The sequence below is a fragment of the Haemorhous mexicanus genome, chromosome 2, assembly GCF_027477595.1.
Source record: "Haemorhous mexicanus isolate bHaeMex1 chromosome 2, bHaeMex1.pri, whole genome shotgun sequence".
Classification (NCBI taxonomy): domain Eukaryota; kingdom Metazoa; phylum Chordata; class Aves; order Passeriformes; family Fringillidae; genus Haemorhous; species Haemorhous mexicanus.
In genome coordinates this window covers 73,002,672-73,028,122 of record NC_082342.1, presented here as the reverse complement: position 1 = coordinate 73,028,122, position 25,451 = coordinate 73,002,672, and the positions used below count along the sequence as shown (strand labels likewise).

The window sequence follows — 25,451 nt, the reverse complement described above, 5'->3', positions numbered from 1 at the left end:
CCATGATTTGGAGCCATTGGCACAAGCTGGGCAGCCGATGCAAAATTTTCATCCTTGGATTTGACCCCTTGGTTTCCATGGATCAGAATCTTCCTCATGGCATCATCACACGCAGCACCTTGCAGGGTGTGAGGGCTTATCCCAGTCCTCATTTTCTTGTAGTCCCCCAAGCTGCATGGGCTGTGCAAATCCCACTGACCTGCCTGGCAATGTGATTGGCTAAGAAGCAAAGCTGCCCGTGCAGTGGAAGGGCAGTGTGGGAACCCAGCAGTGATGCCCGGTGAGAGACTGCAGATGGACTGGAGGTAACGGGGAACAGGGGCTCCTGCCCCGGGAGCTTCCCTTAGAACATGAGAACACGTTCCCATACCCCAGGAAAGGAAGGACTTGTGGGACTGAGACCAGAAGAGGCCACCAGGTTGGTTAGAGGGATGGAGCACCTCTCCTAAGGCTAAGAGAATAGGATTGTTCAGGCTAGAAAAGGCTTCAGGGTGACCTAATTGTGGCCTCCCAGTAACTGGAGAGAACTTATAGGAAAGATGGGCCAAGGCTATTTACAAGGGCACAAATTGAATGAGAATAGGTTTAGATTAGAGATTGAGTGGTGAGGCACTGGAACAGGCTGTCCAGAGTTGTGGATGCCACATCCCTGGGAGTGTTCAAGGCTAGGCTGGATGGAGCTCTGAGCAACTTGGTCTAGTGAAAGGTGTCCCTGCCCATGGCATGCAGGTTGGAGCAAGATGATCTTTAAGGTCTCTTCTATCCCGAGGAATTCCATGATCCTGTAATTCTGTAATTCTACGATTTTGTCATTCAGGGCAATTAACTGAATAAAAATAGCCGCGTATTTAATTCAGCATGATGAAACCTAGGCACAGCAAACGTTTACCAGGGGAGGGAGATCACCCTTGCTACCGCGTCGGCCTCCTCCTGCACAGGCACTGTGCCTGCGCTCCCCACGGCGCCGTGCTTCCCCCGGGAATGCCGGGCGTAGGCTGAGCCCTCCACGGACTCCCGGGACACCCCCTCGGGGGGCAGCAGCAGCAGCAGCAGCAGCAGAGCCGTGAGGGGCCGCGGCTCCCGCCCGCCCTCCAGGGGAGCGCTGCCAGCGCGCGCGGCGCTCCCTCCGCCGGGCGGCGGCTTGGCCTCGCCGGCTGCCGTAGCGGGGCTGGCGGGGCCGGGGCCGCCCGCCCGCGGGACTTCCGTGCTGCTGGCGCCGGGCCGCGCCGCTCGGGGCCCGCCATGGCGCAGCACGGCCCCAGCGTCACGCTGTCCCTCACGCTGCCCATCACCTGCCACATCTGCCTGGGCAAGGTAACGCCGCCGCCGCTGCCCGGCCCCCGCGGGCCCGCGGTGGGTGCGGGGGGCACGGAGGTCCGGCCGGTGGCGGCAGCTCAGGGGCTCCGCCGCGGCTCGACGCTCTGACACTCGCCGGGGTTGTGTCTTTTAAGGCTCTGCGGCTCCGTGCGGGGAAGGAAATTTGTGCGTAGGCCGTTCCCGGCAGTGGCCGAGGTTTGCTGGCACCCTCGGGATGTTGGGAAGCGCGCTTTGTCCCGGCGGGAGCGTCCCGGGAGGTGTTGAATGGGCCTGGGGGCGCCCAGGTACGCGGGTGTGCAGCTCCCGAGGTTCAGGTGTCGAGGTTTGGGGGTTTCTCCCGGTCCCAGTAGGATACTCAATTATAAAATGCTCGGGGAGCTCCTGTTTGAGTGTGGTGCTGTGTCGCGGAGAACGAGTGAAACAAAGAGGGGGTGTATAAGCAAGGAGATTTAAAAAGTGTTGAGCAAAACTGCACCAGTCTGGAGAAAAAGTTTCCGTTTCCTCTCTTTGACCCTTTCTCAGTTCCTTTCTCTTCTCCCTCGGGAAGCAGAGGGCTCTTGCTAGCCTGTTCTTCTCTAAAAGCCCCAGAGCTAATTTCATGGCTGTCACTAATTGCTTCTCAAATTCTTTGCGCATTCCTTGCCACTCTTTTTTTTTTTTCCTCGTTTTCTTTTCTTCAAGCTCAACAGTAATCGCAATGGGAGACGTAGCTTTTATGTTTGTACTCTGGCATTTATCGTCTGGTTTGTTTCTACCTCACCTGGCCTACACTCCCAGACCTTCTCTGTTGGAGTGATAACAAAAGAGCAGGCACATTTGATGTGTGAAGTAGGTGTGGAGCACTGGTAGTAAAAGTAGTCAGACGTCTCCCTTTTCTTTAGCCTCAAAATTCTAACAGCGTGTTACTTTTAGAAACCGTGTTTACTCATTTCTTGGCTTTTTTTTTTGTGGAAGCTGAGCAAGACTTTCTGGCTGTTGTCCTGTTACTTTTCTTTTTCTGTTATCTGTCTAATGGAAATGGAGGAGAACCCAGGTGTACTCTGTATGTAATGCAGTGTTGATACCTTCCACTCTGCAAAAATTGGAAAGAATGACAAGAGGAGAGTGAAATCAAACTGACAAAGATATTTGCTATTTGAATCCACTCCTAGTTACTTTCTGATCTAAGCACTTAATAGTTTGCTTAGGTATTCTTTCATATCTTGCTATAAAGCCACTGTCTTATTCCAAGCCACTATTTCATACTTTCACTTCCTTTTAAGATGTTCTTGCATTTGTACTGGAAGAGGCTTCCACCCTCTTCCTTGCTGTCTCGCACTGAGCTAATACATTCACATGTATGAATGAATTGTGAATCCATTGGTGATGCATGTAATAAAGATATTTGAATGCTTTCATTTTTAGACATGTAAATCTGTTTAAATTTTGGCAAAGCTGACAGCTCTGACTGCCATTTCTTTTTAATGGACATCTTTGTCTCTAGCTTGGAACTTCAAAGAAAAACTTCACCAGAAAAACACATTTTCTTGGGATTAAGGTTGGAGAAAGGAATTTGTTTAGTTTGAATTAGGGGAAAAAAAAATCTTGTCAGTTTTTACTATCTTTTGGGAAAGCAGGGAGTATCATGGAGGGTTGACATAATCTGATACTTCCCTGGTTTGTAGCATAGACTTCAAATCAAGTAGATGGCCCACCCTAAACTCAGAATGTATCTCTTTCTACCCCTGCAAAATTTGCAAAGATCTGACTGCAAGATATGAACTATTCACTGAGTATTATGGTCAGAGGATAAAAAAGGAGATATTGCAGAGAAATTCTTTCAATGAGTTGGCCACTCGTTTTTAATGAAGCTGAAATCTTGGGCAGCAGGGACATATTAGCCCATTTTGTTAATGTGAGCAATGTCAGAAAGTGTGTTGGCAAGGTGTGCAATGACCATTTAAAATAAGAGTGAATTACTTGGATCAATTTCATGGTTGTCACCTGAATATTCTTTTGATACAGTCTGGGCGGTCTTCTAACATACCTGTATTTTTTAATAGCAGATCAGGGGCCACCTGCTTCAGACTGTTTTACTTGTCCCAGGATGTCTGAAGATCTCTTCTGTTGGTTTTGGTGTCAACAGGTTGTTTGGGCTCAAGACACAGTTCTGTGTTGTTTGAAACAGTCTAGGTTGTCTGGGGATTGGTTCTCTGGTGTGTGTCTGATTTCCCATGTGCCTGCTCCTCTGTTAGTGCTGCCTGAAGGCCCAGAAGTGCCTTCAAAGTGAAGTAGATGTGTACAGGATTGGATGTGGATCTGCATAGGAATGGCATTATATTGGAGAGAAAAATTAGGAAATTGATCAAAATCACCTAGCTGATCAAGACTTCTGAAATAAACCATAGTCTTTCTAGATGGTATGGTCAATTAATGAACTGGAACTGTGCTGTAATTCAAGTAAAATGCTTTTTTAGTAATAGGTATATCCTGATCCCCCACCCCCTGGACTTGTCACAGTTAGTGGGAAGGGCAGTGGCACTGCCAGCCATGGTGTGACATTTCAATAGTGGCTTTTGCTGTTCTGGTGTGCCTTGCTTTGTGTGGATCCTGAGCCAACTGAAGTATAAAGCCCCAGCCCTGAAATGAAACTTGTAAAGGTGTGTAAATCAGAAGCACTGTACCCTGGAGAGTAATAAATGTGACTTACTATTTTGCTAGAGATATAGAGTAATCATTCATGTGCAAGAAGTGTGCTTCAGGTTTGGGGTGACTGGGGGTCTCTTGCTCCCTGGGGGGCAAACCTGCACTCATGAAACGTCTTTTCCTGTTTGGATTATTTTATGTTATTCTGCTCTGTATCTTTTCATCACCATCCATATAACTATTCTCAGGCTGCTTCAAAGTAAGAAAGAAGTATGGCTAGAGAAAAAAGTCTATTTTTTTTTTCCCCCCTGCTAGCTGCAGGTGAGAAGGCTCTTTTACTTGAAAAAGCAAGCAATAAGTAACAGGATTTTTAAAGTTAGAAATAATGGAAATTGTAATAATTAAATGTTTCCAAAGTATTGGTGTGCTAATGCTTGCAATAATCACCAAAAAAAAGTCTCTTAATTAGAGGTGAAAGTTCAGTCTCTCTTTGTTCATACTTTCAGTAACTTGAGTTTCTGTTTATGTATAGATACTTCCTTTGACTCTCAGGATTGTCATATTGGAGGTCTTAAAAATATTGTGAATCCTGTAAGGTAACAGAGGCATAGAGAGTGAATTGGAGGAGAAGGTGACAGATCTGGGCCTTAATTCATATCCATGAATTTTTCAGTGGTTAAACAGTTGGAGTTTAGCTCGTGCAGTGCTGATCATTGGGTACAATTGCTACAGGTCACGTCTGGTCTTTTGGCCAAAGTGGTTACTGCCTGTCCTTTCCAGGTGCTTGCTTCTCCCTGCCAACATTTCATTTTTCCTTTTTAGTCTGACTACTTTACTAACAGAGTGGAAGAGGAATATCTTGAAAATTGTGAGGAACTTCATTTAAAGATGAAGATTCTCTTGAACTTGGGTTTTAAGTGCGATACAGTAGAATTTGCAACAATATATTCTGACACTTCTGTGTCTAAAAATACATTTCTTGAAAAAAGACAGGAGTGAAGGAAAAACAATTATTTGAAGACCCCTAACACAAATACTAATGTTAACAAGTAAGAGATTTGAAAGTGTGTATTACAGTAAGCTGTAGCAAACTGCAGTAAAGCATAAAGCCTTTTTCTTCTTCATCATATTTGGTCCCTCCTATGCACATTTACTTTCAAACAGGGTTTTATAGTTAAGTGACAAGAGAGAATAGTGCATTGTCATTAATATTTTCTGAAAGTTTGTTTACCCTGCTGTTTTGGAAGGGGAGGGAAAGCTTGAAAGAATCTGTGTCTGATTGGAATATTTAATCCATCAGTTAGCTGCCCCATTCTTGGCTAATGACTTATTTAGTAGCAATGCATATCTAGCAGGAGACTTGAATTAGTGATTGCTGGTTCACATTTCAGCTCTGTGGTTTTGGCCCCGATCCTTTTAAAAGCTGATTTCCATGGAGCTGATTATCCGCAGGCTAAAGTTAATCTGTAACACTTTGTGTTCCAATGATACCTCTTCCACAGCAAAGTGATGGATGGTGCCAGTAGAGATCCCTCCATGCCTCACTTTTGAAAAGACACCTACTTTGGTTGTGCTCTGCCTTGGGAGGAGAATGCATTTTGCTGGAGTGGCTGGCTGTAGTTCATGGAGGTTGTGGGTAAAGAAAAGGTGCTGCTGCCGCTCTCGTTATTAACAAGCTCTTGCAAACAAGGACCTTAGTCCTGCAGAAATTGTTACAGCTTTGGTGTCTTTAATAAGAGGGAAATCTGGTGCTGTGAGTCAGGACATTGCTTCTAGCTAACCCTGCAAAACAACACTGTCACTTTGCTGCAAGGCCAGACTTGCACTGGGAGATGGGGTTGTGTATTTTTGTATTTTGTTACTTGAAGGAGTTTTAAGGTATTCATAGAGTCTGTTTGTTTTTTTTTTTCTTTTTATTTCCTCTTTAATGCTAAAAGGTCCGTCATCCAGTTATCTGTGTGAACAACCATGTTTTCTGTTCCATTTGTATTGAAGTGTGGCTGAAGAACAATAATCAGTGCCCAGCTTGCAGGATTCCCATCACGCCTGAAAATCCCTGCAAGGAGATTATAGGTAAGGACAAGTTTAGGCTTTGAAATAACTTTCTGGTATTTACTGCTGGAGGAGATTGCTTTGAATCCAGAGATGTCTGAATACCTTTTCTTCTGTGTGTTTTTTACCAACATCTAAGGAAGAATTAACTGAATCTTTAACCTTGTAGCTATTAGGGATGTTACTGGGAAGTCCCAAAGACACTATGTATATTAATGGCTAGATTATCCAAATGCAGTAAGTACCCAATGGCTCTAATCATTGTTTTTAAATCTTGGTTGGATGGTGCCTTTAACTGAAAAAAATGCATTAAAAATGCATTCTCACCTATGCATTGCAACCTGTTCACCTAAGAGACCAGCAATTAGCTGAGAAGTAGTGTACTTCAGTCCAGAATCTTGAATGAGTATGTGGAGTTTTTTTACTTGTTGTTTATTTGTTTTGTTTTGTTCATCACTTCCTCCTTTTCTTTTTTTATTTTTATGAAAATTACTCTTGGCGCAGAAATAAGACGAAGCTACAGCAACTGCATGAGATTCTTAACTTTCCCAGAGCTAGAAAATACTGGAGTCTTTATTTGACATAAAATATCCCTGCTATTTCATTCTAAGAGAAAAATTACCTGAATAATCTCACTTTAAAAACTTACAGTAACTTGTACTAATTAAATGTATGCTTGATACCCCACCCTTTTCCTTCAGCTCTGTTTTATTAGTATGGTCTTAAATAACATAGGATTCTGTTAAGGAAAAAAAATAGATGAAAAATGTAAAATTTTCTTCCTGCTGTGATTCAAGATTTTGAATTCTAAACATCACTAGTAGGTACTTAAGTTGAACCTGTTTTGAAAGTGAAAGGACTTTAAATCTTCCATGGTAGCCAATTGGTCCATTATTAGCTGCATTTGTAGTTGATAATATGAAAAGTTGTACAAGGTTGATGACTAATATTGAATTTACTGAAAAGGAGACAGTATCAGTGCTTCTTTCATCCTATTGTTGCTTTAGGAGGAACAAGTGAAAGTGATACTATATTTAGTCCAACAGTCAGAAAACACCTACGTAAAACAAGACTTGAATTGCTCCACAAAGAATATGAGGTAAGGACAAGGGGTGGTGGTGTGACTTTCCAAATGAACTGCAGCTTTTAAACTACAACATACAAATGGTCCTTTTGCTTTGAGTCCTGCTGTTTTTAATTTGAGTAAAGGTGTATACTGTATCTACATGAAACTCAGTTGGATTAAAATGCTACCTTTTGACTAAGGTTACAAGAGAGCATTCCATGGTGCTTGAAGTGGTCCCACTGAAGTCATGGTCATAGTCTTTCTAGACAACTTGTAGCCAAGTAGAGCCAATTCTTTAGTTTTCTGGGAATTTCACCCCCGAGGTGGTATGGCAGCATTTTCTTTATGCATATTAGGTGTAGAGAACTTTTTGTTTTGTCTTCAGTACAAACACAGACATTTTCTGAAATAATTCCCTGTTGCCCAGAGAGACTAAATTCCATCTTAAAGAATACTGCTCACAGTAACCTTCTGGCATAGGTTAATTTTTAGCATTATTGGTTTATTGTTTTCTGAAAGTGAGTAAATGCTTGCAAGTAGAGCTGAATGTTCCAGTCTCCTGCTGGAAAAATACTCTCTTGGGAAGAAGATGGAAAGCTGTTAATAAGGAATGTGCTTAGTTTTTTTTCTCAGCTGTTGTTTCCTCAGTAGCAGCAGTGTGAAGACATCACATATTTTTGAAGGAAACCTGTCATGGGGAGGAGAATGTGGGAAAGGAAATGGACTCTCTCTCTATATCCTTAACACTAGGGAAGTAAGAGCTATCTTTTATGATAAGCTTGCCCATATCTCAGGTTCTATTAGTTTCTCTAAGAGAGAGAAGGAGTAAGGAAAAGATGCTTCCTGCCTTTCTATTGAAACAAACTCAAAATTCATACAGCTAGTCCTATGATAACATAAATTTCTTATGAAAAAACTCTTATTTTAAAATTGTTGTTTCCATGCTGGGGGCAGGGGCAGGCATGATTATTTGTGAAAATATGCCTTGGATTTATGTAAATGCTCTATATGGCCTCCTTAAGTAGTGTTACCATGAACAACTCATACACTTGAATTGGTAAGCAGTGTAGAAGACATGTTTTCAGGATAAATTATTTCTTTTATCCCTTTAACAAGAGGCTTTGGAAGGCTTTTGCGTCCCTATGGCTTCAGACTAATACAGCTAGGAGCTTTGTTCTTTGCGTTTTGAGAATCTTCCCTAAGATGTTGCTGCTTTGGCGTAGCTGGAGCAGCCTTTTCCAGGCAGTGTTCTGTCTGTTTTGAATTTGGAGACTTTCAGCATCCCAACATGTGATGTTTCAGAATAATATGAGAGAAACAATCTAAAATAACAGCAAATGAGTCAGCAGAGGACGACCTTAAGAACACTCTTGATACAGGAAATCCTCCCACAGAGTGCCCTAATAATAGATTCATGTTGCTCAATGCTTTGAAACTTTTGGTCTGCTCGACAGTTTGTTCAGGGTCCTTTATGTAGTCAAGGGATTCCCTGCACTAAAACCTTCAGTGTGCTTGGGTGTGCAGGTTGATTAAAATCCTGCCTAAAGCACAGTACATAAGCATACTTAGATATATGTGTAACTGAAGGCATGCATTTGGGCTTGCCAGAGCCCATCTTTATAAAGTGCTGTGGGAACTTGCCAGAATTATTTAATTATCTCACCAATTATTTTAATTCCTCTGAATTTCTGACAACTTTAGGATGAAATAGAATCCCTGCAAAAAGAAGTAGAAGATCTGAGAGGTAAAAACCTCAGTTTACAGATACAGCTGAAATCTCTTCTGGATCCTGCGGCATCAGCTTTATCTTGCCAAAATGAGGAAACTAGCCAGTCAGCAAATGAAGCAAGTACCAGTGGCCCAGAAGCCCCAGAGGAATGGAGCAAAAAGCTGAAAACTGCCAATGATATGTGCGAAAAACTGATGGATAATATGGAAAAGCTAAGGGAGGTAATAAATGTAACAAACACATTTCTTCAGCTAATTTGTAGTGTAACTGTTTCATGTTAGTTAAATGGGAGTAAGAGCCACCATGACCTTCAGTTACTTCATAGATCTAGAAGAAGGAGGAAAAAAATTGAATTCCAGTGACTGTTGGTCTATCATAGTATTTCCATATAGCCCTTGCAAGTGTCAGATGTTATTGCTTGTTCTAGTGAGTCCTGTATGTGACTCTTATTCAACTCCTCTGTCACTCTATGACTGGGTAATTGGATTATAGTAGCACTTGTCGACAGTATTGATGACCAGATTTTTCAGGCTTGCAATAATCTATATAATATATCTATTTTGCAACATTCAGTGGGCAAACACAGTACAGTTGGCTAAGGCAGATTTTGCACTGTTGCCCTCCCTGCTAGCCGATATTTTTGGTGCAATTTGCTGAGGCAGAGTAACTTGACCCTTTGACTGAAAATAGACAAGCTTCAGCATTTTATGACCAGAATATCCTTTACTGGAAACCTGCAGACTTTTTATACATCTTGATGTAATACAGAAGTAAATCTGATACTGCAGAAGCAAGGATGAAGGAGATAGGCATGTGAAAAAAACCTCTAAATAAAAGTATCTTGCAAAATATACCAGAAAGCACAAGTAAGATCACGTTAAACATTGAAGAAGAGTGAAATTTCAGATTAATTTGAAATCAAGGTAGAAAAAACTGGACTTGTATTTATTCAAAATGCTGCCTTGATTTCTTCTATTAGCAATACTGGGTTACTTCCTACAAAACCGAAGTGTGGTGCATTTAGGACTTCTTTAAAAAGTTTTTAGCATTAATAGTGTTCATACTTTTTCTGTGCTATAGACTTAGAGGCACACATTGTGCTGTTCTGCCATTTTGTTAATGTGACACTTCTAGGACCCCAGGAGCTTCAGATTCACTTGTAGATGGCAAAATTGGATTCACAAGAATTTCTTGTCTGCCTATATTTTTGTTAGAGGCAGTACAATTTAACTTGATGAAAAGAAACCTTTCTTTTTTCTCTTTTTCTTTTGGGATGACTAAGTTTTTAACTTTTTCCCCCCGTATGTAAAAGAACACTGTAACAGGAACTGAAGAAGGGGTTTGCTTGGATATTTTTTCAGGGTAACTTTAACCTTAGCAAGAAAAGAGATTTAAGCATATGAAATCTCTGAATTTGGTGAAGAGTTAGAAAAAAAATAGAGGCTTAGATAGGATTTAGGGAAGAACTCTTAAATTGTTGTTATAGAATCATTTAGGTTGGAAAAGACCCTTAAGATCATTAAGTCCAACACTTTTTTCTCATCTGTTCCCTGTCCAACAGCTGCTCAATTCCATAAGTACCTAAAGTCAGTTGGCTCTGGCAGACCTTGTCTCACTTGTCAGTGTGCAATGCCCATCCCTATTCTGAGCTGCAAGACATCTTTCCCATGCACACACTGTCTGGAACTAGAAACCTTCTCCCTGAAAGTACCTGACCCAGGAGTTTCAATCAGACAGCACTTCCCAGCTAGACAAGATCCCTCAGTAAATGTGGTTGTCACCACTTTCTTTTTCAAAACTAGACTGAATCAGGAAGTAGCAACCACCTTTATCATTTAGTGTTCTAGAGCAGACAAATATAGAAATGCCAAGTAGTGTCCATTATTACTTTGAGTGGAGTCATAAAAGCTATGGGAGTGGTGAAACAAACTCCATGGGAGAAAGCCTAGACTAAGTACACTCATTAAAAATGCAGTTACATGAACTCATTAATGAAACCATTGTGCTGTAAGCGGGGGTCCCTTGCAGATTACTGACTTGGAGGGTAGAGCACTAGAAGGAGGAGGACAGAAGAAAGAACCAGAGGGGTTCAGTCCCACCTTGCCCTGTGCTACATGGGTGCCTTGCATATCAGTGCTACACAAGTAATGAAGTTTTTTACTTTATTATGTCGCTGGGGGAACTGAGTTTTTGGAAAGACAGAAAGGGCTTGGCCATGTTGTCAAATGGTTTGATGATGCTTTGGAACTGAGTGCTCCTGAATTCTCATTCATTGCTTTCAGGATAGTTTTTAGTGCTTTTATTTTTTAAATACCGAGTAGCTGACACTCAGCCCTGGGCTCACCCTTCCCTTTTTTGCCACAAGTCTCTAGTTATTCTTTCTATACTTAGGAATATTGTGATGTTGGGGATAGGGGGTGTTTGTTTATATTTTTCTGCTCCATTTCTCCTTCCCCTCTTCTGGAAAGGTTGCTAGGGATATTTGTATGAGCATTTGAAGTTCTCTGCCTCTCTTCTTGCACTGTTTGATGCTTCTGAAAAAGTACATTTCACTCTGAGCCCAACTGCATAGCTCTTTCTTCAGATCTAGCTCGAGATCATACTTTCATTATGCAGTGGAAGCATTATCTAATTGAGGCTATGAATTACGAGTCCTGGACTGTTGGTGCTGTTTCTAGCATAGGAGATTGAGCAGACTCTAGGAAGTGCAAAGAGTATATTTTGCTTGTTAGGATAGTGGCATTCATTGTTCTGAAACACGGTGGCAGAAAAACTTCTCTCTATATGAAGTGTATTGTTAACAAGGGTGTCTGCTGAGCTGAGAAGAAGAATTGACCTCAATTCAAGGAGGAAGAATGGTTGTGAATCAAGAATCTTAATCAGAATGTCTTGGAAGAAAGTGAAGAAAGACTGCAAATAGCTTGTCGTAATAGATTTACATCCACAGGATAACTATGCTTTAAAAACAAGTCAAAACCCCACAAAGTAATCTTGCTCTGATTTGGAATGGAGGAAGCTGTTCAACATTAGTTTTGCTGATACCTGCACATTGTAATGTTAATGTACTTAACGTATTTAGTCATGTGGAAAAAAAAACATGGAATTGCCATTAGGACATCTCCTTAATGACCTTCTGTGCTAACTAACATGGCTGTGTTTATTTCCCTAGATAGGACACTTGCAATGTATTTTGGGAATATAAATAAAAAATGTCTGTTCGCTATTCAGTTTTGCAAACCATTTCCCATGGCGATTTTTAAGTGGTGTCCCTGTCTGAAGGCTGTTTCCTGCCTGCACATTTCTAGTTCTGTCTCTTTAAAAAGAAGAAACAGCTTGTCCTATAAATATTAGAAGTCATTTCTGTTTCACTGTATACTTTTTTTTCCTTTTCTTTTCCTTAGGCAAATAAGAAACTGAGCGTGGAAAACAATAGCCTTTTAAGAGAGAATTTGCGACTAAAAGCTGAAGTTGATAGTAGATCACCCCAAAAGTATGTGAATATTTTAAAAGCTACTATCTTTTATTTATAGACTGTTTAACTGTTGTAGGCCTGTTTAACCTAAAACTGTGGTGATGTACATGGTGTTGCATATGTGTCTTCAGGTAGACTTTGGAATTTTTATCCTCATGGACTTAGGTGAAAAATGAAACTTAAAAAATAGCAGCAAGTGGGTGAGAAATGCAACTAAGAGAATTGCAGCAAGTCCACAATGAAGGACGACTTGACTACAAGTGCTGTTCCTTTGTTACATGGCCATTATTGAAGTACTGGATTTGTATTGAAACACTGGATTTGTGTCTGGGCAATATATGCAGAATTGAGCTTCTGCAGCATGAGAGCATTCTCAGAACTGATATTTGTGTTTAATACTCTGTTTTAAACAGTTATAACACCATCAACAACACCCTCAAAAAGCAAAAACTTCACCCTACTCATTAGAGCTGTGTTCTAAGGTACCTCTTCTTGGGAGTACTTTGTGAAGCAATATATCGATATTTTTAAAGTTCTTTTCCTTTCTTTCATTGGTTTTCTACCTTTCTTCTCTTGTTTGTTTGGATATTAAAAAGCTAATAGCTATATTGGCCAAAGGGTTATACAGAGCTTTTGAGGAAGGGGATTGGGAGGCACCTGTGTAATGTGAAAAGAAAGATCTCTTGATTTTGTTCTAGTTCTGGCAACACACCTGCTGGAAGAGGAAATTCATCCTTGTAGAAGAGCTTACTTGCCACACTGCTTGTTATTAGAGACAGCAGGAAAGAAGATGCATGATCCTTGTGCTGTGGATACATGAAAGCACATTGTGCCATGAAGACCCCTAAAAAGATAGAGCCCTGTTTAAGGCCATGGCAATGGCTTTTATGGCATGGTGTATCTTTTCCCATAAGACTCAAGAGTGAGTTGGCAAGGATGGCAAACTTAAAAAGTAAATAGATATAACTAAATAAATCCTAGAAAAAAGAGCTAGAAGAGACCAGATAATCTAAATTGATTTTTACTTTTCTGATATCAGGAAAACTCCCCAGTGGAGACAATTTCCCTTTCTTCTAGCCTTGTGCATGCTTGACCATGATTGCCTAAAACAATAGCCTGTCACTTTCTGCTTTAGAAGCCCAGATATAGCCGAATGCTATTACAAATTGGATGGTGTCAGGGTCTGTCTTGCAATCCAGATGCCCGCTAGATTGGCATGTTGGTATTTTTTATTATTTTTTTTTTTTTTTTTTTTTTTTTAGTCTCCTGAACAAATATCACATCCTTCCTGCTTTTGGGAATTGTCTTTGGCCTGTGATAACTCTGGAGGTGTGTGTGGGATTTAGGACATTAATTGAATCAAGCTTAAACTGAGCTAGGAACAGTTCAAACATTTCTGGAGTTTGTATTTCTGTACCTGATTCTGCTGTATTGAGTCTTGCCTTTGCTTTGAGCCCAGTGATGTGCTACAAGAATTTAAGTACATGCAAGGAAAAACTTGTCCTGAAAGAAGCCCTTCAGCACATCAAATTTAGCAATTTTGATTCATCCAGCCCATACCCATTCATTCCTCATCAAATCTTAAAGATTGATTTTGTCCAGGTCTTCTAGACACGTATGACTTGAGAGAAAAAGTAAACTTGTGTTTATTTGGTTTTGCTCTGCACTCAAGAATCTCCAGTGTTTATGGCTTTCTGAAGTCATAATGCTTAGAACTGGTACTAGACTACAAGTGAAGTCTTGGTAGCACTAACTAGAGCAGAAAAACTGTCTTCTGTCCTCTGAAACATCTTATATCAATATCTTGCGACACCTTTTTTGTTGTTTCCTTTTACCTGACACTTCTAGCACGATGGCCAGTACCAGTTCTGCTAAATTGCTATTTAAAAAGTTACCTTCCTTCCTCGTTTTGCATTTGTGCTTTTAGTGTCCCCTTTCAAAGTGTGGGAACTAACCCATTTATTGGCTTTCTTTAGGTTGATGTTTTGATGCAAAAAAAACTCTCTTCTTTCCAATCCCAGGTACATCCTTCAGATAGTGAGAAATCTTTCCTATCTTAATGTTGTTAGCAGAAATTTTAAATTAACTTTCATCCTTGTGGTCATTAGTCTGGTCAATATCCAGACCTAACATCAAGACATTTTTTAAATATTCTTTTAGCTCTGATGGCAAACTTTGATAATATTTAAAGGGTCTTTCAGCTAGTTTTCACACTTTGAACAGGGCTTGAAATAAATGAGTTTTTTAACTTGCCTATCAAATCAGAATTGAAGGCGTAAGCATCAGAGCCCAGCAATGTCACTAGAATGAAATTTCTGTGCAAGTACATGGATTTACAAGTATAGTTGTTCCTGTGTGCTTTATTCAGAAGTTTTCAGAAGGTAATTTTTGGAAAAGTGTCTGAGTAGGTCTCTAATGTAATTTAAAATAGATACTGAATTGGATTTCTGTAATTTAGTGTCACCATTGTTGTTTCATTTTTCGTATATTCTTTAGCTTCAGATTCTCAGATATGGATTCATGCTTAAACAAATAAGTACCTAAATAAAACTGGTATCAAAATATTTTGTAAAGGTTTTGTCAGTATTCAGTCCCTGTATATCCCAGCTTTTGTGCATGATGACTTAGGAGCTAAATAGCTCAACATAAATTGTTTTAGTGGACTTTGCTTTACAGAAGAGGGAACACTAATGGCAGGTGAATGATCCCTTTGTAACACAGATTCTACCTCTTACATCACAGGGAAAAGTATAATTAGTCTCCTTCAGTGGTCAATAAAAAACTTTCCTTTTATCATGGACTTGTTTTTTCTTTGTTCTTATCCATTAAAACCTGCTGGAAAATGTCACGTATGTCAATAAAATCGATATTTCAGCCATGTCAGGAATTTTTATACATTTTTTTAAACTGATGATGCTGATTTATTGATTAGCTTTTTATTTTTTTCCTGAAAACATTTTTGAGACTAGACCTTCACCAGAATACCATACCATCATATAGTTGGGACACAGGTCTGAAAGGCAGATGAGGGTAAGTTTCTAGCTCTGATTCTTACCAAAGACCTGCATTAGTCCTCCATTTCTCAGGCAAATCAGACTGATTTGTGGTTGTTATTTGTTCTTTCTTTACCTTTTCTCCTGATGAATTTTCAGCAACTTCCACTTTCACAGTCCAGAACAAAAAAACTTCTGAAACTCAAGTTTTACAGGATAATTAAGCCCTATTACTTGCAGCTCTACTTGAAATAGAAAACCGTTAGGTCTATTGGCAGGGCACAGTGGATCTAAAAGCATTTTTGGCAAAAGGATGTTTGCTTTTTACCTGCAGGAAAATAACTAGCAAGTCCATCTACTCCAGGGTATAGTGTATTTTATGAATGGTTAGATTCAAATCAGTTTGAACCAGACTTCTAGGCTTCCTAGGAGTCTTTTTCTTAAATATTTAATTCCTTCTGCCAGTTAAAATTCCAGTCTGAGAAACTATCTGTAACATGCATAAAATTGTTGCATTATCTTTTTTCTCTGGTTTTGCAAATTGTTAATTGTTGCAGTTTAAGGAGGGAGGAGCAGTTTTTCAGTTTTACTGTTTATCTTGTCTAGATTTGTGATTTATCTTGTTTAGATTTCAGGTGCACTGAAATCTAAACCTGTTGACCTGTTGATTTTCTTTGTCATTCTTTACAACATTAAAATTGTACCTAACTCAAATATTTCTGCGCATATCAGAATAAAAAATTCAATCTGCATTTCACCAGGCCTGTAAATAGGCTTCTAAAAACCCACATCCAGGGCGTAGAGGGTAAGAACATTTGCTGTTTTCCCTGACAGAAAACTGGGCTATGGTATCACCTCTCTGCAAGTTTGCTCGTCTTGAGGAGTGACCATTTTTGAAGATTAGCTGCAGTGTGGCCTTAAAAGTAAAGTAGAGGGAAGTGGCATATAAATGGCCATCAAATGAGCTTTGAGTTCTTGAGTCATAGCGTTAAATCCTGAGAAAGTGCCCCCTTCAGGCATGAAGATCTAAACCTTAGGTAGATGGGTAAGGACATTCAGATCACATTTTCGTTTTATGGGGTTTCCAGGAGGATTGGGTTTTTTTAGTAGTTCTGAAATAATTCTTTCTAGCTTTTGCTATTTGCTGACCCTGGTGATAATCTGCCTTTCTTACATGGAAAATCAATGATTCTCTGATAGATGTTAAAGTGCTTGGAGAGGCTTTGGATATTTGTCTAAATTCAGCCAATTCCCTTCATGAAAGTGGAAGCTCACTTCAGAGAATGAACCTGACTTGTCTGTTCCCAGTGGACAGTATGTCTTGATTTTTTTGTGGGTTTTGGGGTTTTTTTGCTTGCTAGGAATAGGCCCTCATCTGGCAGTAATGTTTTTTTTTTTAGTTCTGATGTCTATGCAAATATGACACACTTTTAAGACGGCTGTATAAAACCTGGGATGTTGCCAAGATGTTTCTGCAGATCACCTTTCATAGGTGATATAGAGGAGAATTGCAGAACTGGTACAGCTGGTATATGATACCACCAAAGAACTGTAGAAAGTAGTAGTTCTTTCAGCTGGTTTGTTCTTGAATTTCCTCCCTTTCTTCCCATCTAACTGCAGAACCCAAGGAAAAATGTGCATCTAAATGATGGGGCTGGGTTTGGTTGTACACTCTGGCATTGCCCTAATCTCAAACTCTAATAAGCCCTGAGTGTACCTTGTCATTTTCCACTTTGCATCCTTGGTTTCCTTTGGGGGACGGATCATGCTTATGCATCCTGAACTGCAGGGTGGTCCCCAGCCTGGGCCATCAGGTGATTAGAATTGGAGAATCAATTTCCATTGCATCCTTGCAACCCCAGTCTTTGGGAAATGGTTATACAAGAAAACTGTCCATTGCAGCTGCTTGCTATCCAGAAAAAGTTTGTTTGAGGTTGTGTGGCTTTAAATTGACTCAATGGCTCAACCAGATAGATGTGCTGCAGTTAGTGGTCACTGATGTGTAAAATAAAACCTTTAAGCTGAGTTTGCAGAACTGATAGGTAAGAAGAGAAGGAAGAAACATTTGTTCTTCAACTTCACAACAGTTTCTGAATGGACTTCTTCAGAAGTTGTCATGGTTTAAGCCCAGGCAGCAACTTCAGCCCCACACAGCCTCTCACTCCCTCCCGTCTCAGGGTAGAGAAGTGGAGAAGTAAAAGTGAAAAAACACATGGGTTGAGGTAAAGACAGTTCAGCAGGGAAAGAAAAGCTGTGCACAAGCAAAGCAAACCAAGGCATTCATTCACCACTTCCCACAGACAGACAGGCATTCAAACATCTCCAGGAAAGCAGGTCTCCATCTGTGCCTAACAGTGACTTCAGGAAACAAACACTGTCACTCAGAATAGCCCACCTTTACTTCTTCTTTTCCCAGCTTCTTACTCTGAGCATAATGAGTTAATGGTCTGGAATATCCCTTTGGTGTGTTGGGATCAGCTGCCCCAGCTGTGTCCATCCCCAGCTTCTTGTGCACCCCCAGCCTTCTCACTGGTGGGTTAAGAGGCGGAAGATGCCTTGTAAGAACAGCACAGGAGCAACTAAAACAGTCCCTGTGTTATCAACATTGTTTCCATCACATATGCAAAACATAGTTCCATAGTAGCTACTGTGAAGATATCTCAGATAAAATCAGGATAGGAGTATCAGACATAACTGAGGGAGCAGTTGTGGAATAATGCAAAGGAGGGTGGCTCTGTGAATGTTAGTTCTTCTTGCTCACTATAGGTGAGAGATGTCTGCAGCTTTCTGATTGGTGTCAGGTTAGAATCATGCTGGACAAGGAAAAGGACTCTGACTGAGGAAATATGAAATACGGTCCTGAAATACAAGCTTGAAATGTTCATCTAGACGTCCAGCATCACTTCAGGCACTGTAACATATCCACTACCCTTCCTGGGGCTGGTAGCTGTGATACAGGGTCTGTAGATTCATCCTTCCAGAGTGATATGTGGGGGCCAGCAGTCATGTAAAAGACTTTAGGTGATGTAAAATATTGTTAGGTGTCTGTGTTAAGGATCCAAATCCCACTGGAAATGTGTTCCTGTTCACTTTATGAGTGATGATTTTGTTTTTCTGGGCTTGTAGTTTTCTATACAAAGAATGTATTTGAAATGCAGTGAGATCCAAAGTCTTTGTTTCAGTGATACAACTAAAGAACAAGACCCTAACACCCAAAAGTCTGTTCATGTGTGAGAATATGGCTTTCCTTTTGGTATATGTGTGCTCTTTACCACATGTATAATAAGTACCTTAACTTCTACCAAAGAAGTCATCACCTTGTTACCAAGTGTGAAATAATTCAAATGCTTCAGGAAATAGAATTTATCTGCATTGTCAGGTGAAACTAAAATTTATTTTCATGTAACTGTATTGCATTCTGTTATTATTGTCATAAGACCGTAATTTTTTGGCTATAGCAGGGCTCACTGTGTATCTGAAGGGAAAAAAGAAAAAATCACTTACGAGTGGTTTGGTTTGGGGAGATGGGGAGGGTTCTGGTTTCTTTAACCAAAATATGAATGTTTTCAAACTCTCTTCTGGCTTGCTAGATCAGTCAGTAAAGCACCTATATCTGGAGTAATTAGTTGTCTTAAAAATCTATGTCCTTTAAAATTTGGGAAATAAATGTATGCAAATCTTTAAGCAGGAACAGAAAGCAAGTACTGTTCTAAGCCTAACTGCAGAAGTAACTTTGTAAGCAGCTTGTCATATGTTACATTTTTGAAAACCAAAATTCCCAAGCACATCCCTCTGCAACAATTAACATATTAGTGATGCTATTTGCCTTTGAACAACATACTGTATTTTTTTAACCTGAGGACACTTGTTATAAAAGTTACACTTGAGAATACAGTGCTTCCTCATAAGCAAATCTCAGGCTGTCACTAATGCTATTTGCATTAAATAAACATATTACACCATTCTTCCATTAAAAAGGAATTACCAGGTACGCATATAAATGTAAACATGTTTTAATTTTTATGTCAGCATGTCTGTTAGAGGAGACTCGAGAAAATCTTCCTTGTTTTACAAAAGCATTTTTCCCTCTCTGTCACTTGACTATTCAGCTAAATTGTATTTTTGTGTGATCTTTCTATCTTTTATTAGGGAGTGTAGGGTTTGCTCCTGTAAGACTGTGTGAATAAGTCTGTTAGAGAAAGGCAAAATAAATACCTCTGGATCACCTTAGGAAGTGGGAAAGCTCTTGCTTGGGCCCTGCTGTGCCACAGTGATTCCATCTGTATCAAACTGTGTTCCTTTAACTGTGGGAGGAAATAAATCAAAATGTCTTGTATATAAGGATGCTTTTTTCATGTAACCCCTTCCCCTGAAAATATAATGGAAATGTTCTTGAGCTGTGATTCTGCTTTTACCTAGTTTCATAGAGGAGAGAGAAAGTCTTCTGTGCCTTTTTTCCTATTTCTGTCTTGGGTGCAGCTAGAAATGGACCAACTGCGATAAGCAGTTGGAAAAACTTGTTTTCCAGAGAGCAAGCAAATGAAAAATTGTCTGTCTTCTTTTTTTATGAATATGAAGATAATTGGGTAGAGGTCCTGTGGAGGTGAAGGGGTCCTTGCCTCCATTGAGTTGCAGTCCAGCTAGCTTCTTTTGGGGAAAAAAGAAATCTTACTAAACATAAAATTTCTATGTTGCCATTTCTTGTCTGCAAGGCAGGGAGTGGTACACACCAAAACTGTGTGAAGCTTAGGCTGATCTAATTTAAAAAGTGGTCTGCTAGCTGTGACAGAAGTGGCTTAGACTGTTCTGTAAATCTTATCCATCACTGAACCATCTATACCAAAGTCTTCAGAGTTCTTTAAATATGCAAAAGCAGTTGAGCAGTGAAATATATCAGTAGATCTGCTCACTCGTGCCCATTTTTGGGGGGCTTATGATAGTCCTTATTGCTTTTCCCAGCTGTCCAGTTAATTGTATTGCAGTTGTCAGCATACAGCAGCTTCCTGCTGCTTCAAGCTCACAACTTGAAAAAGTAGAATATGGTTTGATTGTTTGCTGGAAATGCATGCATATATCCATGGCTGTTTTGCCAGCATAGTTGGAGGCCGCAGATACCCACCTTCAGATTTCACTGATCCAAGGGTTGCAGTCAGAGCATTTTTTGAAGAGGTGAGCTGAAGAAATGGGGAAAATGGAATGGAAATTCAGTGTGACTCTGAGGGAGGGACAGGCAGACAAACAAAGAAAAACGTAGAAATTTCAGGCAGTGTTTAAGCTGAAAGAGTAAATAGAAGCCTGTGCTGTAACATGGAGCTGCAAGATGGAAAATGGAAATTCAGTGTAAGCCCACATAGAGAATTGTCCTTTCTTTGTGATATAAATAAAACCTTATTTGTCAGAGTTGCAGGGTGGCTGCAGGTCCTTCCCTCCTTTCTAATAATATCAGAACTTTAATTGTTTTTTCTTTCTGTAAATTGAAAGCCTTGGTTGGGGCAGGGAATTCCCTGGTGCTCACCTGTCAGTGACAGGTTAGAATTAGTCAGGGCATATAGCTGAAACTTTCACCTGCCCTCTGAGGAAGGTCAGTCTTTAAAGCTGGTGGAGGATGAGGGGAAGGCGAGTCCGTATCTTGGCACTTGAAAATGTGCTCAAGCTGGAAACCCCATGAGCAGACAACTTTCACAAACCACAAGCAGCAGATTTTTGTATTGGAGTTAAGACAGAAATCAGATTGTTCTGGTTGTAAAGCTCAGAAAAACAAGTAACTCAAAGTAAGTGGATATGCCTTCCACAGGATGGGTGAGGAAAAGCTGTATATCTAACAGGAACATAATTGAAATTGTCTATCTAAGTATTTAAACCACCTCAAAGGACTAATGCAATTTCAGCATTTCATATCAGCATTTTGTTTTTGACAAGGTGACATTGTGAAAGAAATGTATTGTAAAACACTGCTGTACTGTAGGAAAATGATTGAATGTAAATATTTCAAGATGTGGACCACTGTTCAAATGTTATCATAAATCTTTGCCATTGTTTTAGGGGATAATTCTTCATGCATATTTGAGTTGAATTGATAGAACCAGCCCCTGGAAGGGTAATCTGCTTGTTATTGCCTTGCTACCACTAATACTTTAATTTTGTCTTTTCCTGTATCACCTCCACCTGTATGTTATTTGTGATGATTTCAGGGGTTTTTTTTTTCATAACTAGCAGAGAGAAGTTCTGACTTTTGTTTTCAAATTAACAGAGTGTTTAATAGCTTTGTTCTGTCTTGAAATGAGCTTACAAACCTTCACAAGAATGTCTTTTTCCAGCTTAATATTTTCTTTCTTTTTTACTTATTGCAGGTTTGGTAGGTTTACAGTAGCTGCACTTCATTCCAAAGTGGAACAAAGTGAACGTGAAATGAACCGTCTGAAAAAAGCACTGGAAAGAAGTGATAAATATATAGAAGAAATAGAGTGTCAGCTTTTACAGCTGAAAAAGGCAGGCAAAGGAAGCCAGACAGTGGGTGCTGCTAGTGAGAGAGCGCTTTCCACAGATCCTGAAGGAGGTGAGAGCAGTGAAGATACAACATGTTTGAAAACCCAAGCTGAGGAGAAAAAGGCTTTGAATACCAGTCAGAGTCCTGACAGTCTTGAGCAGCTGACAAGTGGTGGAACCTGTTTAGGCTCTTCTAGTCAAGATGGCTTGAACAGCTCAAATACCCAGTGTGCCCCAAAGAAAGAACTATTTCCAGGATGTCACAGGGTTCTCCTGGATGAAAATAGTACAAATATGGATGCCTGCTTAGAAGACCAGTGGAATAAAATTGAGGAATGCACCCCATACAAAGATGAAGAACTTTATGATCTTCCACCACCATGCACTCCTTTTCTGTCTCTCAGTCGCCTTCAACTGAACACTCCTGATGGAAAAGAAAATGCAAGTAAACCATCAACATTCCTGAGAAAACTGAAATTTGAAGGGTTTCATGACACTTCAGATGATTGCAGCAAAGATTCTTCCAAGCACAGCACAAGCAGCTGTAATAGTGAAAAGAAGCTGAACTGTTTTACTGCAGGAAAATCAGGGGTTTGGGGCACCTGCCCAACGAATTTTGCTGAGAACTTAGATTTTGATGGATCAGAGCAAAATTCAGTAGCTGGTCAGTCAGATGAGACAACAGCAAAGTCCAGTGATAAAACAAGTTCTTGCTTACCTAAGAGGTTGCATACTCTCTGCTCTTCTGAAATGAACCGCACAAGAACCTCCAGCGAGGCCTCTATGGATGCTGCCTACCTCGATAAAATTTCTGAGTTGGACTCAATGATGTCCGAGTCAGACAACAGCAAGAGTCCTTGCTATAATTTCAAGTCCTCTGACCTTGACAGTTCTTCAAAGTCAGCAGAGTGCGCTAAACTTCTGAATGGAACAGAGAAGAATCTGGAAGAGATGAATGAGGAGCAGAGTATGAAGGGTCCAGAGACAAGCGATCTGGTAGCTGACAGAACTGGCTGGAAACCTGCTATGTTTTCCAACCTCTCCCCGTCTGATGTAGATATGAATGATCACTTTCCACTGTTTACAGGCCAAAATGTAGCAGCTACTGGTGCCAAGCCTTCAAACTCTTTATTTCAAAGGGACTTTTCCCCAAATGTACTGTTCAGTAACTCACAAAGGTTATTTGAGGAACAGAAGTTTGGTTCATGTTTTTTAAAGATGTCATCTGATCTTCAAAGTCAGATTAATCCTCCTTGGGTGTCTTCCTTTACAGCTGAAAGGAAAAATAAAAATGTCAGTCAGTCAACCAAAAGGAAAATTCAAAACAGCCTTTCCAGTGCTAGTCCATCAAAAACCACCAAAAACTGATTCAGCTTAGGAAATCAAACGTGACTCAAAGTTGTAAACCTGCAAATGTTTAATATTTACAGGTGAACTTAATTTTTAATGATTTCCATGTAGTTCTGATCCTGTCGTTTTTGCTGTGTGAAAACTGAGCATTTGCCTGCCCATTGCAAGCTCTTTCCCAAGGAAGAACCATTCCAGATTATTTTGACTGGGCATTTTATTTACCTGAGGGCTTGGGAGTTTTTGATGCTCTTTAAGTTATCAGATTACATGCTCTTCCAATTGTGAGCGCAGCTAATGGCTCCTTGACAGTTCTAAGTGGTCTTGTCAAATTAGTCATTTATGTAAGAATTAGTTTTAAAGGTTACATTTCCCATTCCTAAAGATTACATTTTGTGCATGTAAGGCAGCTACTGGCCATATATCCTATGGATTCATGAAATTGCTATAAATTAATGTCAGTTTTGCCATAAAACCTGCCTCCCAGAGGAAATGTTTCTGCTTAGACTATTTCATAGCACTGTACTGTACTGAAACTCTTGTTTTAAGTGGGTGTAAGGTAGCAGGTAGCAGCCCCTTTCTTTTCAGGGTCACAGCACTTCAGTTAGAAAACATCACTTTTAAGACTGTAATTATGGCTTGTCTCTTTTTGAAGTTAAACACAATTTTTAATTTAGTGCCCAAAAATCATTGTTATTCTAAATGTGTTTAGTATGCCTGTATAGACCATAAAAATGGGTTTGTATGCTAATGATTTGTTTACCTAATGTGCACTGAACATCTTACATTAATACTGTACCATTTTACATTAATACTGCATGCTTTTCTATGTGAATTGAATAAAACATATTATAAGCACTGTAATCCTTCATGTTGCCTCAAATATTGAATTAGCAAAAAAAAAAAAAAGGGAAAACTTTTTTTCCCCTAATTTGAAAAATACATATATAAGTTTTATAAAGCATAAACTTCAGCTTTTATTCACCAAAAAAAAAAGATTTAAAAATCTCCCTTCCTCCTTCTTGTTAGACATAGTACCATTCCAGTGTCAGCGTCAATACGGTTGATGGAAATGGCTTTCGGCCTCTCTGGAGGTGACTCTTCCAGAAAGTATTGCATAGGTCAACATAATGTGATGGCCTGCTACAGGCAGGAGACTTAATTAAGCAGCAGAGCAAAATTGGTTTCTTTGCATTATTGTGTTTTAAGGTTTTTTTAAGGCCATATTTAATTACAAGATGCAGGGGTTTTTTTCTTTCTATATAGGACTCTGATGGCATTTCTTAGAAACAGACGTCCTTGCTTCATCAATACTTATGATATGAAAATTCCATATGCTGCCTTTTGTCCCTTTGAAAAGAGTGATAGCCACTTGGAAAATTTCAATGGACTGGCTCATCTTGTAGGGTTAGGTTCTGTAAGCCGTTTGAACAAGAACTACACCTCCCATTGTAATGTGAGCATGCATTTGTGCAATTGATGTGTTCATTCTGAACTGGGACTTTTCTTTTTTGAACTTTACCAAAAAATCAACATTCAAGCCATGCATGCAAGAACTGTTTTGTGGTGACAGGCAGGATGGCATTGTGCTTGCAGCTACTGCTTTCAGTATACCACCTGAATTTTTAATCTTCACGGATAAATCTAGTTGTTCAATTTTAATATATTTTTCAGAAATTAGGGAGCTCTCAAAATCATCTGTAAATTATGCTACCTGATTTGACCAGTTTTACTAAGAGTAATGCTGTCTTGCTACAACTCTTTGGGAGAAGAGACAAGCGCTTTATTTAAACATCCTTTTGTTGCAGAGCAATCACAAACACGCAGTAGTAAGTGCTGTGTGTTGTGGGTTTGTTTCATTGTGGTGTGGGGGGAGTGAATTTATGGGCTTCATTTTACACTCTGATTTTTCACATTTCACTTCCAGTTACTGAGGCATGAATACAACTGGTGTCGTGCCTGAAATCAAACTAGAATAAAGGAGTTTTTTTACATATTACTCATCCTTTGAGCAGGAACACCACATACAGGCTTGCTTTTCAAGGCAGATGTTTTGACCACATGTGTGAATGGATAGAAGAGCCAAGCCTAAGGTTAAAAGGTTGTATTCCTCTTGGCTTAAAATTTGGTAGTGTGATCAGTGCAATATCAACTCCAAAATTTCAACTAAATGTAATGACTGGGGTTTCTTCAGGTATAAATTTCTCAGCTGAACATGGAGTTTCAGTTCTCCGGGCTGTGTTCTGTCAATGCCTTCATTGCTAATCTTCTGCACTTGATAAACTGGCCTAAACTAGAGCTCATTGCTGTTAATTTTTCATGGCAGTTACCTAGTTATGTAGTAATGTAGAACTGGAATACACA

General features: G+C 39.9%; 1 protein-coding gene across 1 annotated transcript; it reads left to right on the top strand.

Annotated features, from left to right (window-relative positions):
* The first annotated feature begins 1,179 nt into the window (after positions 1 to 1,179).
* On the top strand, positions 1,180 to 23,951 carry OBI1 (ORC ubiquitin ligase 1). Its single transcript, XM_059839195.1, has 6 exons — positions 1,180 to 1,314; positions 5,880 to 6,015; positions 7,002 to 7,093; positions 8,762 to 9,010; positions 12,191 to 12,279; positions 21,605 to 23,951. Exons 1-6 carry the CDS (start codon positions 1,243 to 1,245, stop codon positions 23,106 to 23,108), a joined length of 2,142 nt encoding a protein of 713 aa, XP_059695178.1. The 5' UTR covers positions 1,180 to 1,242; the 3' UTR covers positions 23,109 to 23,951.
* The last annotated feature ends 1,500 nt before the right edge of the window (positions 23,952 to 25,451 follow it).